Below are 19,028 nucleotides of genomic sequence, written 5' to 3'. Positions count from 1 at the left end.
CTGGGGTCCCGCGCACCCCCCTCTGCCTGAGTCATCGCCCTCCCTCCCCCCCGCCCCCCCAGCTCCCTCAGCTTCTGGGAGCAGGGAGGCAGCCCTGCCCGCCATCACCACAGCTGGTCGCAGTCTGCTGGGCAATAGTTGGGGGCCATCAGGCCCCGCTCACACCTGCCTTGGCCTGGCGCTGCCTGCTCACCTGCTCCACCATCCCGCTGCAGTCGCACTCTCATCAGGGCCTCTCAGGGCCGCCCGCCATGTTCTGCGCCACCCCAATTTGGTCAATGCACATCATAGCGAGCAGTCTAACTCCAGGTGGGGGGGGGGGGGCAATTTGCATATTAGGCTTTTATTATACGGGTTTTTTTATATTGTATGATATTTTAAAAGCTATATTGGTATTTTTCTCTATTATTTGCTCTATTAATTTTATTGTTACTTGTGGTCAAAGGTGTGCCCTCAAAGTCATGTCTGCTGAGATGATGCAGGACTCATTTAATTCAAATAATCTTAAAATTTATTAACCACAAATAGAATGAAACTGTTTCTGCTAAGCCAAATCCATAATAGGAATCTCTCAGAGATATAAAAAATGTTTTCTTAAGAGTCCCCCCTGATAACATGGCAACTCACTAAAAACAACAAGAATTAGTAGTATTTGATGCTTATAACCAGATTTTTGTTTTACTACTGGTATTCTAGGATTTATACCAATACAAACAAGATATGGAAACAAATTATACATTCTTAAAAATTTTCACAGTACCTAAATTGTTCCTATTAGCAGCTGGGTTCTGATAAGAGTTATAGAAATAACAAGTGTATTCTAAAGCAGATATCCGAAGTTAAGGACTCTGGGTAAAACATTTCATAGCTTGCCATTCAAGGCTGCTTTGCTCTGAGAAAGGAGCAGATGGACAAGTGCTCTGATCATTCTATTCACTCCCACTGACCATCAGCCCTCTATGACCATAGGCCTCTGCCATCAACTTGTTAATGCTTACCAACACTTAGTCTATGATTAAAAACTAATTAGGGTCTAAAATAAACTATAAAGAAAACCAATTTTACAGAAGTAGTCAAACTTTTTTAAATGTGTGACATAACATGTAAGTTTAAAGACGTAGGATCTAGCAGATCTAACAACTACCATAATTTCATAGTAGTGATGAGAGTAAAAGAACTTTAAGATCTACAACAACTATAATATGACATGAAAATAACGGATTTCTGTTCACAGTCATGGGTACTGCTATTACCATATTGTTTGTTGCCTAAATTTGAATACAGTACAAATAAGGATGTAATTCTTTTTCCATCTAGTTTATAGATTCCTGAATTCTACTATAACACACATGCTTTACAATTCGTGAATATAGACTATATTTTTCTCAAAGGTAATTTTAATGTGGAAAACTAATAGAGATTAAGAGTTTAACATGAGTCCTCCAGCCTCTTAAACAGAACTTAGAGGGGGAAATATTTTGTCCTTATTTTAAAAACAGTAATGTGGCCAAATTACAGGTACATAGACAGGCCCCCAGTTATAATTTGAGTTGATTCTTGAACACAGCCTTCACATAGTATGGCCAATGATCCTACTCTTCCCTGATCTCAGATTTTGTATTTAAAAAGGAAATCTAACTGACCTAAGTTTTAATAAAAAGAACTAGTAACAGAAACACCCCTAAGTAGATTCTGGAGAGGAAGCAGGGAACCACTTTGAGCCAAAGAGAACAAAAATTATCCCTTAGGGACTTTATTTTGGATTTTCACACAGGTGTGTGACCATGTGGAACCAGATACAAATTTATCAAGTAAATGAAATATTTAGTAATTAAATCAAGTTAATGCAAGCAGTCTTTAAAGTAATTACATTCTTTTTTTAGGAAATGTAATTACCATAGAACTCCCTCAATTTCCTAAAAGACAGTACTTCTTAAAGACATTTTTTTTTTTTACAACATAACCCCATCACTCCCAATTATCATCATACCAAAACAATAGGATTCTTTCATACAAGGCTTTAAATGTGAGTTTATCCCCTAACCACCTATCCTCACACACCCAAACATTATACAGGAAATGAATAAATAACCTAAGGCTTCCAAGTATCTCATTTGGCTTTTATATTTGGAGATCTAGTCCAACATTTAAATATCCTGAACTTACCAAGAGCTATGTATACTCTTAAATAACTGGAAATTGTGTTATTTAGAATCTTCCAATAACCAAGGTCCCCTAAACAACTTAAGTAGCTTGATTTCCTTAAATAAAGCATATGTAGCAAATATCCATCATAAAAGTATTAAGAAATGCCTGAAATGCCATTAGATTTTATGCAACCATTCAGTTAAGAAAATATAAAACCCGTTAAGTTGGCTGTCTTTAAAGTAAAACACTCAAAAAAGAGTAAGTTGTTTCATCAACTTCATTCTCTTCAAATGCTTTTGCTGTTTACAGTGATGTTTCAGGTATTCCCTGAGCATTTTTCATTTTGATCTTCGCTTGTATCGGATAACTGGGTTTTCAGGGGTGTGAATCATGGTTGTATAATTCACAGTAGGAAAATATCCATTGATGAGGTCAAATTCATATAAACGAAGCATAGTGGACCAAATTGTCTTGATTTGCACATAAGCAAAATTCTCCCCAATACAACGATGACGCCCTGTAAAAAAAAAAAAAATGTTTCATAAGAATCAGTTGAAATTCTTTTCACTTCTTTTAGCCTGGAGTGATGAAATTTGCTTAACTACAGGTGAAGGGCAGATTTACAGATATAATAAAAAGATGACATTCTTTTCACATAAAACAAGAATATGGCCTGGCCGGTGTGGCTCACTCAGCTGGAGTATCCTCTCATGCACCGAAGGGTAAAAGGTTTGATTTCCAGTCGAAGCACATACTTGAGGCTTCATCACAAGTGAATTTGATTTCCCAGTAAGGGCAGCTTTAGGAGGCAGCCAATCAATGTTTCTTTCTCACATCAATGTTGCTCTCTTTCACTCTCTTTACCTTTCCCTATCTCTCTCAAATCAATTTAAAAAACACTTATCTTCAGGTGAAAATTAAAATAATAAAATTTAAAAATATATACATAGTTAATAAAAAATCCTAGGAGATTTTTTCAACATCTATTTTTAGGGGAAACAGCACTTGGGTAATTAATTATATGACTTTTTCAATTACCTTTTTTGAAACTTAACATCTAGGTTAAATATATGATGGTTTGAAATACATTAGTATGATGCTAATTTAGTTTGGCAATATACTTCTCTCCCAAGAGAGCCCTAGTTAAAAGTCAACATAAACATTCCAATCAAAACTTTAAATGCCTTTAACAAATGACAGTGAAAGAAAAAGGTTTTTAATAAACCCAAAATAGCAACACATACTGAGATCAAAATTTGAAAGGTCATATACTCTTAAGAACTGATAAGCTGATTCTAAAATGAACATGAAAATACAAAGGACCTAGTATATCCAAAGCCATCCTGGAAGAAACCAAGTTGGAGGACTAAACTGACTTCAAATTTGACTTCAATACTACAGGTACTGCAACTGTGATACTGTAATCCTGTATAATAAAAGCCTGTTATGCAAATGTTTGACCAGGGGGCGGGGCCGGTGGGGGGTGGGGAGGAGTGAAGGAGTCTCCCTTCAGCCACACCTGTGTTTGTTAATGAGGTGACTTCTGGAAAGCCCCTCAGGAGGGAGGCTGACTGCCAGGGGAACCAACCAGGAGATGAAAGGGTTGCAACTTTCAGTCCCACCCCTTGACTTCCAGGAGGGAGAAAGGCTGGAGGTTAAATTAATTCCTAATGACCAATGATTTTAATCAAGCATGCCTTTGTGATGAAGCCTCAATAAAAATCCTTAAAACAGCCGAAACTGGTTTGGCTCAATGGATAGAGCGTCGGCTTGGGGACTGAAGGGTCCCGGGTTCGATTCCGGTCAAGGGCATGTACCTTGGTTGCGGGCATATCCCCAGTAGGGGGTGTGCAAGAGGCAGCTGATCGATGACTCTCTCTCATTGATGTTTCTAACTCTCTGTCTCCCTTCCTATCTGTACAAAATCAATAAAATATATATTTTTTTAAATCCTTAAAATAACAAGGGTGTTCAGAGAGTTTCCAGCCTGGTGAACACCTGCAGGTGCTGGGAGGTGGCATACCCAGAGGGCATGGAAGCTCTCTGCCCCTTCTCCCATACATGCTCTATGCATCTCTTCAATCAGGCTGTTCTGAGTTGTATCTTTGGTCTAGTACGTAAACTGTTTTTCTAAGTTCTGAGAGCCCCTCCAACAAATTATGGATTGAGAGGACCTCCGATTTGTAACCAGTCAGTCAGGTGACAGCTGGACTTGCAATTAATTGTAGCTGAAGTGGGGGAAAGGGAGCAGTCTTCTGGAACTGAGCTTCTAATGAGGCCTGTACTAACCAACCTCAGGTAGAGAATGTCAGAACTGAACTGAATTGTAGGAACTCAGATACTGTCTGCAGAGAATTGGTATGGGGGGGAAAAATCCCCGTACGTTTGCAAAAATATCCTTCTTAGGAAAGGGAAAGATACTTGTAAATAAAATTCACATGGGTTATTTTTGTTCTGGTAACTTCTGACCACCTGTTATCAGAACAAACATTTCAAATATGAAATATAATCATCTTACCAGCTCCAAATGGCACATAGGCAAATTTCTCTCCTGATGCTGGGTTGTCCTGTAAGTAGCGATCAGGATTGAAGTGCAGACGATCACTCCAGGAGTCTTTAAGTCTTTGATTGACAGTGGGAGAAACACACACCTGATGTCCTGGAGGAATGGTGTACCCTGCCACAGTCTACAAAGGAAAGCAAATTATTTTATTAGATAATTCTTTAAAATTTTTTTATTGTTTAAAGTATTACATGTCTCCTTTTTTCCAAATTGACTCATTAGACAATTTTAAAATATTCTTCCAAAAAAAATCAGGTCATTGTGCAATACAGCATTAATATACATCAGATTTAAAAACTAGCAGGACAATAGGCCAGCAAAAAATTAACTAGAGATGATTTCCAAATGACCCAAAATTGGACTAAAAGTATATACACAAAAAAGGTCATAGTGCCTCAAAGATAGGAGTGGAATTTCAAGGAGTCTTTTCATAATCTGATTTTTAGGCTTTCATATAGTTGGAATTTAAAAAAATATGTTATTTTAAAAATAATTTTAAAATGTATTTCCATTTTTTAAAAAAAGCAACCAAATCATTAAGTTAAAATGCAGGGAACAGACTAACCAATTATATGAAAATATTTATGTATTTAGAACTTATAAACTTGAAAATTGGCTAGAAATGATTATTTTTCTATTTCTTTAATTTAAAAATTCTCTTCCTGGAAATCATCTCTTTGATAAATTAAAATTGAGGACATATAAGGAGCTATCTAACCAAGAGACTCACCTGAGGAGTTTTGGCCATTCTCATCATAGTCATAATAGGAGGTCGAAGTCTTAACGTTTCTTTTATACAGCGATCGAGTAAATTTAGATCCTTAAGCTGAAAAGAAAAAGCATTTCCGGAATTTTACAAATATTTAACATACTTCAACAGTATTTTAACTTAAATATCTTATAAATTAAAATTTATTTTATTTAGTTAATTTTAAGTTAAAACTATTTTTTCTGGGTTATTACAAGGACACAGGGAAAATGGAGAGTAACTACTAATGTGTACTGGCTTTCTTTTGGAAGTGATGTAAATGTTCTAAAATTAAATTATGATTTTACAACTATGAGTATATTTAAAAACCAGTAAATTCTATACTTTAAATGGATTTCATAGTATGTGAATTATATATAAATTAAGCTGTTGTTTTAAAAGTTACTAAAATCAGAAATTAAAGAGGAGACCTAACAAAGATTATAGGAGAATACTATAACAACTGTATGCCATCAGATTAGGTGATCTAGATAAAATGGATATATTCCTAAAAAGACACAAACTACCAAAATTGATTCAAGAAGAAACAGGACATATGAATAAACCTGCAACAAAGAGATTGAATTAGTAATAAAAAAAAAAACTTACAACAAAGAAAAACACATACATGGCTTCTCTACTGAAATCGATCAGACAGACATGTAAGAAAGAATTACCACCAACCCCCTTCATAAACTCTTCAAAAAATAAGAGAACATTTCCAAACTCATTCTATGAGATGTGTATTACTGATAGCAAATCTATCAAAGACTTCATATTAAAACTACAGATCAAGCCGAAACCGATTTGGCTCAGTGGATAGAGCATCGGCCCGCGGACTGAAAGGTCCCGGGTTTGATTCTGGTCAAGGCATGTACTATGGTTGTGGGCACATCCCCAGTGGGAGCTGTTCCGGAGGCAGCTGATCGATGATTCTCTCTCATCGATGTTTCTAACTATTCCTCTCTCTTTCTCTCTGTAAAAAATCAATAAAATATACTTTTTTTAAAACAAATAAATAAATAAAGCCACAGATCAATATCCTGTATAAAGATGCAAAAATCCTCAACAAAGTATTAGCAAACCAAATCCAACATTAGGGCATTTCTGGGAAATTTTCAAAAAACAAGGACACTAGTCAAATGAATCTATATAGTACACAGAAAATCTTAAATTGTCCCCTCTATTTTTTATATTCCATTTTCAAAAAATTCTTTTCATCTATCCCTACTCCATCTTCTTTGATAACCATTACTTGCTCTCTGTATTTATGGGTCTGGTTTTTTAGTTGTTAATTCATTTGTTTTTGTAGATTCTACATATAAGTGAAATCATATGGTATTTGTCTTTCTCTGGCTTATTTCACTTAGCATAATACCCTCTGGGTTCAAAAAACAAATGGCAAGATTTCACAAATAGTAAGACTTCATTCTTTATTCTTTTTTTGCTGGGTATTATTCTATTGTATGAATATGCTACATCTTCTTTAGCCATTTATCTATTGATAGACACCTAAGTTGCTTCCATATGCTGCTACTATAAATAATGCTACAGGCCATTCAGTAGGTTGTCTTTTTGTTTTATTGATGGTCTTCTTAACTGTACAAAATCTTTTTAGTTATTATAGTTATTGTTTATTTTTGCTTTTGTTACTCAAATTGTCCCCTTTAAAAGTTAGACACAGATATTCAAATAAGGCAGCAATAAAAATAATAACCCAACAAACCTGGTCATAAGTTAAAGGAGGCAGATTGCTGCTACTATAAATAATGCTACAGTGAATACAGAGGTGCCCATATCTTTTTGAATTAGTGTTTTTGTTTTCTTCGCATAAATACCTAGAAGTAATATTGCTGAGTCCTAGGACAGTTCTACTTTAAAATTTTTAAGGAATCTCCATATTGTTTTTTCAAAATAGCTACACCAATTATTTAGGATGTTATGCCAAAATTTTGGGGTATTAACCCTTTATTGAATGTATCATTTTAAAGTATCTTAGGCCATTCAGTAGGTTGTCTTTTTGTTTTACTGATGGTCTTCTTAACTGTACAAAATCTTTTTAGTTATTGTTTATTTTTGCTTTTGTTACTCAAATTGTCCCCTTTAAAAGTTAGATACAGATATTCAAATAAGGCAGCAATAAAAATAATAACCCAACAAACCTGGTCATAAGTTAAAGGAGGCAGATTTTCTCCACAGACTGCTTTCTGTTCTAAGTAACATTTTTCTTGAAGTGTCTTGTCTCTGGCCAAGAAGAAGCCCATCCAGGCACTGGTAGTGGAGGATGTGTGCTGCCCTGCCAAGAGCAGTCCAATGAGCATACCTGCTACTTCATCATCCGTCAAAGGATGCCCATCCCTGCAGAGTGAACCACACACACAAATGTAACATTTTGGCCGACACATTTCACACCTCAACCTTTAAATAAAGGGTTATAATGAAACTATTTGTCAGGTATAATGGTTTCTTGTATTTGTGCATCAGAAGTCAGAATTTTATCTAGTAGCGAAAAGAGGCAGAAAATAGAAAATATGTTTTGATTACAAACACTTAATTGCAGTTTTCCTACCAAACTTTTCACCATGCATAATCACTGGGATGCCAACAGTCATGGGATCCCAGCAATTAATGTCTCATTCATTTAAAAACTACAAAAGTCAGCCCCCCCCACACACACACACACTGGGGATCAAAACCCCACAACCCAGGCATGTGCTGTGACCTTCTAGTCATAGGCCAATGCTCAACCACTGGGCCATATCAGTCAGGCAGCATCATGGAGACATAGTATTATTTAACTATGTTTTAATGTGTAATCTCCTGCTTCAGCTTAATATATGATCTAAACAGCTCTTACTTGTAAGTAGAATCTAGTAAAGTTTGGAGAATGTCATCAATTTTTTCTTCTGACTGCCTGCGTTTCTGGATTGCCTTATAAAAAATACTCTTGATCTCTCGATGAGCTCTGTCTCTGCGTCTGTAATTCAAAGATGAAAATAATTTCAAACAATAAAGCAATACTTTCTGGCACCAAATTCCTTTTGAAAATAACCATGATCTAGCTTAAACCTTCAGTAACTTTAATGACTCTAAAATATCTGACAAAACTCAGAAACAAGGGGAAAAAAGACATCATGAAAATCATATATTTTTAAATTTTTCTAGTTTCCCTCAGGGCAAAAAGAATGTAATCATATAAATAAAAGCTTAGCGACCAAACAGTGGAACGAACGGTCGACCAGTCACTATGATGGACATAACCAAAGACCTCTAGACTCTCTCCTGGCTTTAGTCTGTAAATACATAGAAGTGACAGACACAAAAGAAAAAAATTAATTCCTCTCCATCTCACCTGAACAGAAAAGAATCAACAAAGGTACAGAAAGCCTATTAAGCAAGATGCTAAGCTTATGTAAAGTCTATGAGCAATATTTCTCAGTATCACAGATGATCCCTGCTGGTTAGGTAATCAAACTACAGCTGGCATGGAGACAGAGAAGATTAAAGAAAGGCATTAACACTTTAAACAAAAAAATTTCACAATATGCTACAAATGGTCTCAAACAAGTGCTTAGAGGGCTATATCACTTTTAGGTAGAGTTCGGAGACTTTCCTGGGTATAAGAAATATGTGAGATAAATAAATTTGAAAATATTTGAACAGCTGGACAACAAATTAACCTTTTAATAAGCTAAAACGTACCTTAAATGAGCTCAATACAGTTGACATTCAATATTATATTAGTTTCAGGTGTACAGCATAGTCATGAGACATTTATATAATTTACCAAGTGATCTCCCTAGTAAGTCTAGTATCCACCTGGCAGAGATATTACGATATTAGAGGGCCGGTGCACAGATTCATGCACTGGTGGGGTCCCTTGGCATGGCCTGCGGGGATCAGGCTGAAACAGGCAATCCAAATGCCTGACTCTCCTGCCTGCTGCTCCCGCTCATCCTGGCCCTACTGCACCTGCTGTGACTCATACCCAGTCAGTCCCGATTGGGAGAGAATTGCACCGCTGCAGCGGCACTTGCCAGCTGTGAGCCCTGCCTCTGGCACACGTTGGTCAACTGAGCAGCACTCCCACTGTGGGAGTATACTGACCACAAGGGAGAAGCTCTGCGTTGAACATCTGCCCCTGGTGGTCAGTGCACATCATAGCGACCAGTTGACCAGACATTCGGTCACTTAGGCTTTTATAATATACAAGCTAGAGGCCCAGCGCGTGGATTCATGCACCAGTGGTGTCCCTCAGCCTGGCCTGCACCCTCTCGCAATCCAGGAACCCTTAGGGAATATTGGAGAGCTGTTTTCAGCCTGATCCCCTCAGGCCAGGCTGAGGGACCCCACCAGTGTACAAATCCATGCACCAGACCTGTTTCAGCCTGGCCAGCCCAAGGGACTCCACCAGTGCACAAATCCGTGCACTGGGCCTCTACTATGCATATAAAAATCTTTGGTTAATCTTTTCCTGCCCTCTTCCCTCTTTCTGAGATTCATCAGTCTGTTCAATGTTTCCATGTCTGTGGTTTCTGCTCCTGCATTGAACGTCTGCCCCCTGGTGGTTGGTGTACATCATAGCTAAAGGCCGGTCAGCTGGTCACTTAGGCTTTTATATATACAGATATTTACTATATTCCCTATGCTGTACTATATATCCTGTGACTATTTTGTAACTGCCAATTTGTACTTCAATTTGTTTAATGTTTATCTTTGTTAACACTACAGTAATTATACAAAGTTAAATCCCCCCAGATAGTTTCTTTATCCATACCTGAAACTAGGCAAAGGGAGCCAACCTGGCAACAGCCAGGCTGCATGGCTAAAACCTCCATCCAAATCTGCATACAGTTGTGCCACCTTCTCATTAAGTTGACTTCTGATTTCCTTTCCATGTAAACAATGGCTAGCTGTTAAAATTATGAGCTCAGAAAGAGCTTCAAACAAATCTGGAGAGAAAAAGGTCATTCCCATTAATATTGCCAAAAATGCTTTTAAAATGTTCTGTTTTATTAGAGATATAAAATTGTGAAGGGAAAGTGAGAATAAAAACTCAAGAACCATAAATCAAGTTTCTAGACCTTTTATAAAGAACTGAATACCAGACCCAGAACATGGTAACCTACACAGAGGTCTTACTGCTCCTTGGGCAGATGTTGCTTCCAGCCATGACTATGACAACTGTCTCTGGAAGAAACATGGCACCCCAATATGAAGGCTGGGTTCCCAGAAATATCCAAACAATTCAGTACATTATATAATGCAAAGGTGTATATAATACATTTTAAAAGATTTCTATTGGAAAGGGCTAAAATCAAACTTTTGGTAAAGTAAGCTTATGTATTTAAATTTATTTTTATAGACTATATCATTCCCATACAATAATAGGTAAATAAGGTATTAAATATATAATTAAATCATTTGGACATTTACTTGCCCAATGGGTGTAAAATAAATATATATATATATATATATATATATATATATATCTTAAAATGAACTTACAAAAGTTTTACATTGTTTATTTCAAAATCTAATCACGAACCATTTTTATATTATTTGTATAAATGAACTGAATGATATACATGTTCATTAACCCATTTAAGTTTTTGCTAGTGAGCAGCAATAACCACTTCCTCTCAGGCTGTTTAACTCCTTGGTAATCATAGCATGTTCTTTCCATTAAATCTATGGTGGTTTTACATTATGTTGTAGTTTGTTTTTTATATACACACACATATTCTTACATTCCAAGTTAGAAAAGTAGAAATATTAGGACAAATGCAAAACCAAAACATTTTGCTTACTTTTTTCTCCACTTTCTCCCCAACTCTGAAAGTATTCCTTTGTTTCATTTTCAATTATAGAAACATGCTGTCTAAAGTGTGCTATGTTAAGGCCACTTTTTAACATTTTCTTCTGCTCCAAGAAAACCTTAAAAAAATTAAGAGTATACAGCATTAAAATACAATTTTGTTTTATCACAAGATCCATTTGGGTTATAACTCTGTAACACTCAAAGAAAATAACCTTCTAAAAAATTAAAATAGTAAAAGGATTTTTTTAAAATCACACTAGATATGAGAAACTTAGAACACTTATGCATCTATCTAAAGTAACCTAGAAGAACTGTTTCGCAGGCCCTTCCCAAATGATAAGTTAGGTTTCCCAACTCCTGTCATTCCTATATATTCTTTTCTCACAGCTAACTCTCCCTTTTCCTATTGTTATCTTCTAGTCTTCCAACCCAACCAAGATGCCAACGCAACTTCCCAAAGGTCCAATATCCCTCAATATTTTTAGGTTCCTTCACATATTCTCCTGTTATATTTCCTACTGACACTATCTGCCAGAAGTTTAATTAGAATATAATATAGTTTTAATAAAATAAAATCACACTGGGACAACTAATAGTTTTAAATCTTTGGGATATTTCTATTTCAAGAATTTGATAAGCTGCGTGGAAAAAAAATATGGATATATCTAACCAGTGTTTTTCTAGGGATCTTGTTTATGGCCTCGGAGAGCCATTCATTCTCCCACCTACCTCATCCCCAGAAACAGCACTTAACGTTAACTCTCTTAACTACTACAGACTAGGTGCTGAGTTGCATGATACATTCACAGTCTGAGACCACACCAAGCAACTGAGCCAATTATCTCATTTGTGTTTTACATCAAGTTTCAGTACTTTAATATTTGACTTTAGGGGGGAAAGAAATCACACAAACTTCTGAAGTCAAGGATCTCTAGCTCAAAAGAGCTCTCCTGCTAGAATTTCAGGCAGGAGTGGGGAGGTAGGAGACCCTCCAATAAAATAATGGGATTTTCTTGTTATCCTCTCAAATCAATTCCCAATAAACTAAGTCATCATTGATTGTATGTCTTTGTATAGGACACCCTTTTTTAAAAAAAATTTTTTTATTGACTTTTTACAGAGGGGAAGGGAGAGGGATAGAGAGACAGAAACATCGATAAGAGAGAAACATCAATCAGCTGCCTCCTGCCAATGGGGATGTGCCCACAACCAAGGTACATGCCCTTGACCGGAATCAAACCTGGGACCCTTGAGTCCACAGACCAACACTCCATCCACTGGGCCAAACTGGTCAGGGCTAGGACACCCTTTAAAATTGCTTGGCCCATGCCAGCCACTATAAAACAAAACACCCATTGTTTGTCAGTTATTCGTGGCTTTCCTCCTGATAAATCTCATGAATCTCAGGTTTTTGAACCAAGGAATAAACTTTTTCTGCATTTTAAATGTATATACTATTACACTACTAAGCTATAATTACTATAGTATAGATTTATTTTTCTTAAAGATAACAGTGTCACCTACTGGATTAGGCACATCATATGCAACTCCCTTCCCAAACACAGGTGTTGTCAGTCGGCTGTAGACATCTTCTGCATTCAGGTCTTCATTTTTGCTATTAAAAAGCAGTGCAGCAGCATCACTCCCCAGAAGGTAAGTAAACGTCTTGCCCACCATTGTGAAACTAAACACAGGTCCATACTAAAGAGAAAAAAGTACCCATATTGACGTTACCAAAAGATATACAGCACGAAGACAATGATTTCTTAAATCACAAAACAGTAACTGTTAAAAATAAAATCATTCATAAACCTTAATGCAATTCTTCCCCAGTCTTTGTCCAAGTTTATAATTATGCTCATCTAATTGCAAATGGAAAATAAAAATTCTTATTGTTTTTTTCACTGTTTATATTGAAAATACTTTCTATCTTATACACAGATATCATAATGTAATTAACTATTCTTTCATTATTAGACATGAATGATGTGTCCATTTTTTACTTATATACAATTCTGCCATAAGTATCTTTGAGAATATAGATTTTTTTTCCTCCCATTGGTTAAAGATAAATTGACAAGAGTATCTAAAGGATTATGCCCCTTCCTATAGTGCTTGCTATATGAAGATACAAAAAAATTTAGTAGTTTTACCACTATCTCACCAACATGCTTCAGCTTCCCTCATCTATAAAATGGGAATAATAGCACCCACTTCATAGAACTGTTGTCAAGGTTAAATAAATATAGATATGTTAGAGAATATTATATATATTAGACTCTAATAACTAGAGTGTGTATATATATGCATATTTTATATATTAGAGAAAAATATATTAGAATAGCTTGGCCATAATAAACATTACATAAGTGTTTTATTACTACTACTTCTACTAAAAGCATAGACTTGGAAATCAAACCACAAGTAAATCCTAGCTTGGTCACATTCTGCCATTTAAAAGTTTGAAAAGCACTAATTTCTTTTCCTCTGGAAGACTTACCTTCTCATATGCATTTTCGAGGAATTCAATTGGACTTTTCCCAAATGCTATGGCATGCCCAAGGAACGGAATTGGAGAGAAAATGTATGGTGGACTTTTCTGCAAGAGAAACAAAAAACTTTCAGTTCACATTTTAAGAGAGAGATCCAGTTCAGTTTCATAACCAAACAAATGAAATTTGCTATTAATACTAAAAAGTTACCAAAAAATGAAGCACCAAAAGTAATAAAGAACAGCTAAAATGTAAATATCTTAGGAATATCCATAGTAAAATGAACAGGAACTCAACACATAATGTAGGCTATGTCACTACACACACACATAAAGGCATTGCAATTATAAGTGCTGAACACTGTTCAGAATATGTCCAATACTATTACTGGTGTTTCTAGGCAACTTTCTTAATCATGAGTGGAAAACAAAACACAACCTGAAAAAGTCAAACTTAAAAGTGTCTTCACCACTTACTCCCATGACCACTCAGAATTTTAGTCCCAGAATCTTGCCTAAAGAAGCTAGAGAAAAAGACAAACAGTAACTTGAGGTACAGAAATAAAGGAAATGTTTAAGAAGTGGCATTTATCAGTACACAGAACACATCTCATGCTTCTCTCACTGCAAATGAACTATTATAGATCCACTGATTTTAAGAGAGAGTAGATTCACTGTAGCAGGAATTTTTGGGCATCCTATATAATAACACCCCAATATGCTAATTGACCAAAAAGCAGAATGACCAGTTGCTATGATTCTCACTGACCACCAGGGGGCAGATGCTCATCACAGGAGCTGCCCCCTGGTGGTCAGTGGGTTCCCACAGGAGATCTCTCTTCAGCCAGAAGCCAGCTCATGGCAAGCAGACCTAAGCCAGCAAGCGGACATCCCCCAACAGGTCCCGGACTGCAAGAGGGCACAGGTCAGGCTGAGGGAACCTCACCCAGTGCACAAATGTCGTGTACAGGGCCTCTAGTTCACTATAAAAGGTACTTTAGATGACCTCAAATGAGACTTGCAGATTACAACATTAAGTTTCCTGGAAATCAAACTTGCCACTCTTGGGATAATAGTAACAATATTAAATACTAAAGCTACAGCATGTTACAGCATGTCACAGCACACTACAGTATGGCTGATGTAACTCAGCGGGGAGCAATGAGCCAGGAACCAAGAGGCCACCAGTTCAATTAGATTCCAGGTCAGGGCATATGCCCAGGTTGTGGGCTCGGTCCCCTGGAGGGAGTGTGCAGGAGGCAGCTAATCCATGATGTTTCCCTCTCATCTATGTTTCTCTCTTTCTATCCCACTCCCTTCCTCTCTCTCTCTCTCTCTCTCTCTCTCTCTCAAAAAAAAAAAAAATCAATGAAATATATATTTTAAATATTAAAAATAAATAAAACCAAAGCCACTTATCTTTCCAAAGACAAATACCACTCCCAAAAAAAAAATCCCATGTGAAGCAAAGATAACAATACTAAAAGCTTGCTAGAGTTCAAACAAAAATTATTTGTAAAGCTACTTGGTCAGTAGTTTGTGCCCTCCACCATCAGTAACAAGGCAGCTACTAGTTGTTGGCTGGTTAAGGATGCACTCCTCAAATAGAGAAGTGGTCAATAAAGCCACGAAATTAGATGAAATGCTTTTATCAGCCTCATAGGAAGGTCCCTACACTTCAGCACTCCAGTCACTCCCGTTCTACCAAAATGAACACCCTCTTCCTCCTCCATACTGACAAGTCGCCATCTGGGGCGATGAATGCCACAGCCCACAGGGCAGTGAACCACACAGCCACACAAGGACAGCAGCCACCAGGATGAAGCCACCAGGGCCACAGCTGTCCACAGCATCGCCATCAGGGTCCCCCGCCAGACCCGAAATACCCCTGAGGCGGCCAGGACGGGCGTCCCGGCCATGGCCTCAGCCTTCATCAGAACTAGCAGGACCGCAACCAGCACAGAACCACTGTGATCACAAACGCGGCAAGCACCTGACCCCGGCGGCCAGGACCAGACATGTGGCCACCGTCAGTATCGGGACCGTCAGCACCAAGGCCAGCAAGGCCAAAGCAGGCGCTACTCCTGAATCCCCTTCGCACCGGACTCCCCGTGCGCGCCCACCCCGTGCGCCCTACCCCTTGGAGCCGCCGCCAACGCCTAGCCGAGCGCAGGTCGCCGCCCCCACTAGCCCTTCCGCCCCCACCCCAGACCCCTGGGGGTGCACCTACCGCCCCGGCCGGCGGGGGGGCGAGGTGGCCGATGGCGAGGCGGAGCAGGTAGACCAGGCTGAGCGTGAAGGCGCAGGCGACCAGGAACATGGACAGAAGGTTGCCGCCCGTCACTTTCTCCATCGCCTGCCCCAGCACCGACCCGCCCGCCTGCAGTAAGCCCAGCAACGCCATCCCGGCCGTCGCCGCCGCCGCCGCCGCCTTGGTTGTCCGGAGACGCTTGCAGACCCAAGTCGCCGGCCGCTGCTCGGAGTCCGCGGGGCGAGAGAGGCAGGCGGGTGGACGTCGGCAGGCGGCCCGGGCCCCCAGATCTTCTCCTCCACCCGGACCCACTCCCTCCGCCCGGCTCCGGCGCGCGCCACCCGGTGCGTCACAGGCCGGGGCGGGGCCTGCCGCCGGCCACGCCCCCTCGCGCGGACTCTTTGACGCCGCGGTCTCCTTCCGCCTGGAGAGACGACCACCTGAAGGAGCGGGCTGCACCTGCGGCACCTGCGGTGGCACCGAGAAGGAATTAGGCCGTGAGCTTGGAGGAGGCCCGCTTGGGAGGTGCGGGCGCACCCCAACCTGTGTGCTCCCGGATGCGGGGCGCCAGGACCACGAGAGTCCGTCTAGGGGCGGGTGGAGGGATCTGAGCGCGAGGGCGGAGGGATCTCAGGGTCCGACCGCGCCGGGGCGGCCGGCGGCGGCGATTGCACCGCGCGCGCCTGAGGTGATGTCGGCCTATGTGGCGTCAGCGGGGCGGGGGGCCTGGCGCCGCCCCCTGCCTGGGCGCCCGCCCCGAGCCCTGCGCCCGCCGCTCCGGTCACGTCCCGGGGATCCCGTGAGGCCAGGCCCGCCGCGCCCCGGTGACAGACAGCCAGCCAGCTTGACAGGTATTAGCACACCGCCACACAGGGAGCCAAGCTTGGCGGTTCGAGGTGCTGGGGGCTTCCCCAAAATAAAGTTTTACGTGTGAGGTAGTCGTGATGCTAAAACGCGTCAAGATACTGAATCTTTGCAAAAACTCAATGAGCCAGCATGTTCAAATGACTAAGGATGCCTGGTGTTCCCAAAGCACACGTGAGGGACAGCCATTGAAAGTACAAGTTGGGCCGAAGCCGGTTTGGCTCAGTGGGTAGAGCGTCGGCCTGTTACCTTCTGACACATTTTGGTGGGGAGGAGAGGATTATAGTCTGTGACTCCTGGATCGGTACAGATTGCAGCCAGAGAGCTCTTCCATCTCAGCTCTCGGCCTTAATACCTCAACAGGATGCTACTCTGACTGAAATTCCCAAAACCGCACTATGTCTACGCGTGAATTAACCTTTACAGTTTTACTGAAAGATTGTAGATAATAAAATTTTAGAACCCAAGAGAAAACAAAATCAGATGCTAAATATGTCTATTTCTAAAGTTAAAGGAAAAGAACAAAACGTTCAACAGTTAGTGGGGACTGGAAGTTTTCTTCATGGACACAGCAGTACCTAGTTGTACTGCCTACGATTTACTTATGTCAATTGGAGACTTACTTCACTGCTCCTCAGTGAAGGAACTTTCTTTCCCTCCTACTATAAAAAAAAATCTACATTTAGCCGAAACCGGTTTGGCTCAGTGGATAGAGTGTCCGCCTGCGGACGGAAAGGTCCCAGGTTCGATTCCGGTCAAGCGCATGAACCTTGGTTGCGGGCACATCCCCAGTAGGGGGTGTGCAAGAGGCAGCTGATCGATCATTCTCTCTCATCCTAACTCTCGATCCCTCTCTACCGGATCCAGCCGGTTCTGCAGGTCCTGAAGATCAGGCTAGGAGGCTCAGGAAAAGAAAGAAAAGGAAAAAGAAAAGAAAAGGACAGGAACAGCGGGGGTTCAGGAGCTCTGGAATGCTCGATGGCACTGCAGCAAGTTTATTAAAGGCGCAAACTTTTTTATACCCTGTAGCTGGGCATTCCTCCAAATGGCCTTCTCTCAGGGCATGATGGCTACGTGCCAGTTCCTTAAGACCTACGTAGGGAGATAGCTGCCTGGGAAAGTTCATCCAGCTGTGCTCTGCTATGTTAATTCAAGGACATGTTTGCAGATTCCAATTTTGCACGCACAGCAGAACGAAGGACACTGTTGCTTGCCACTTCCCCAAGTGACCCGACTCCTGGGGGAGAGCAGGCAGGGCTACCTACCCTTGCTCCATCCCCCGATTCTCAGGTCGGCAGGGGACTCGGCTCCCAACACCTCTCTCTTCCTCTCTGTAAAAAACCAATAAAATATAGATATTTTTTTCAATCTCCATTTAGGAGAACTCTGATCCCTCCCACAGAGATTATTTTCCCCAGGATCCACAGCCCACCCACACCCAAACCTCAGGGGGGCAGTTTACAGGACACAATTATGCAAAACTGTCCCATTTGACACCCCAAGTTTAGACCCCTCAAGTCTCTATCCCAGTGTGAAATGAAATGTACATCTTCATTTCTTCTGTAGTTTTCTGGTAACTTATTGGACCAAACACACACACACACACAACAAACATTTTCTCAGCTTTGGGCCAAGTAAGAGAAACATTTTCCTAAAAGCAGCTAAATTCATACAGATCTCCCTGCTCGTAACAGAAGTGACACTGTACATGATTATGCAAAGAGAAGTGATTTCCCATTGTGCATCCTCTGGGTTTCAAACCATGCCAACTAGAGCACTTGAAATAATAGGACTATTTACTGCTGTTGGGTACTTTTCAGTGGCACAAAAGACCTGGCTGTAGCTTTGAAATTGTATCTTTACAATAATAGATCACAGCAGTGATCACTTTTTCCTTTGTTACTTTCCTTTGGTGTCATATCCAGAAACTTTTGCCTAGCCCAAGGTCATGAAGAATTATGCCTGTGTTTTCTTCTAAGAATTCTAAAAATTTTTTTAAAAAATATATTTTATTGACTTTTTACAGGAAGGAAGGGAGAGGAATAGATAGCTAGAAACATTGAAGAGAGAAAAACATCAACCAGCTGCCTCCTGCACACCCCCTACCAGGGATGTGCCTGCAACCAATGTATATGCCCTTGG

The 19,028-nt window shown here is 40.1% G+C and overlaps 1 protein-coding gene across 1 annotated transcript; it reads right to left on the bottom strand.

Moving 5' to 3' along the window:
- Positions 1-1,728: 1,728 nt before the first annotated feature.
- Positions 1,729-16,350, bottom strand: LOC118714312 (lanosterol 14-alpha demethylase). The gene is made up of 10 exons (XM_036429488.2): positions 16,002-16,350; positions 13,781-13,879; positions 12,805-12,981; positions 11,270-11,396; positions 10,237-10,411; positions 8,317-8,436; positions 7,622-7,817; positions 5,442-5,537; positions 4,667-4,835; positions 1,729-2,665 (listed from the first exon to the last, which is right to left on the bottom strand). Exons 1-10 carry the CDS (start codon positions 16,173-16,175, stop codon positions 2,487-2,489), a joined length of 1,512 nt encoding a protein of 503 aa, XP_036285381.1. The 5' UTR covers positions 16,176-16,350; the 3' UTR covers positions 1,729-2,486.
- Between the last annotated feature and the right edge of the window lie 2,678 nt (positions 16,351-19,028).

The sequence above is a fragment of the Pipistrellus kuhlii genome, unplaced genomic scaffold (genome assembly GCF_014108245.1).
Source record: "Pipistrellus kuhlii isolate mPipKuh1 unplaced genomic scaffold, mPipKuh1.p scaffold_m20_p_10, whole genome shotgun sequence".
Lineage (NCBI taxonomy): Eukaryota > Metazoa > Chordata > Mammalia > Chiroptera > Vespertilionidae > Pipistrellus > Pipistrellus kuhlii.
Note: the sequence above shows the minus strand (reverse complement) of the source record. Positions and strands in the feature narration are given on the sequence as shown.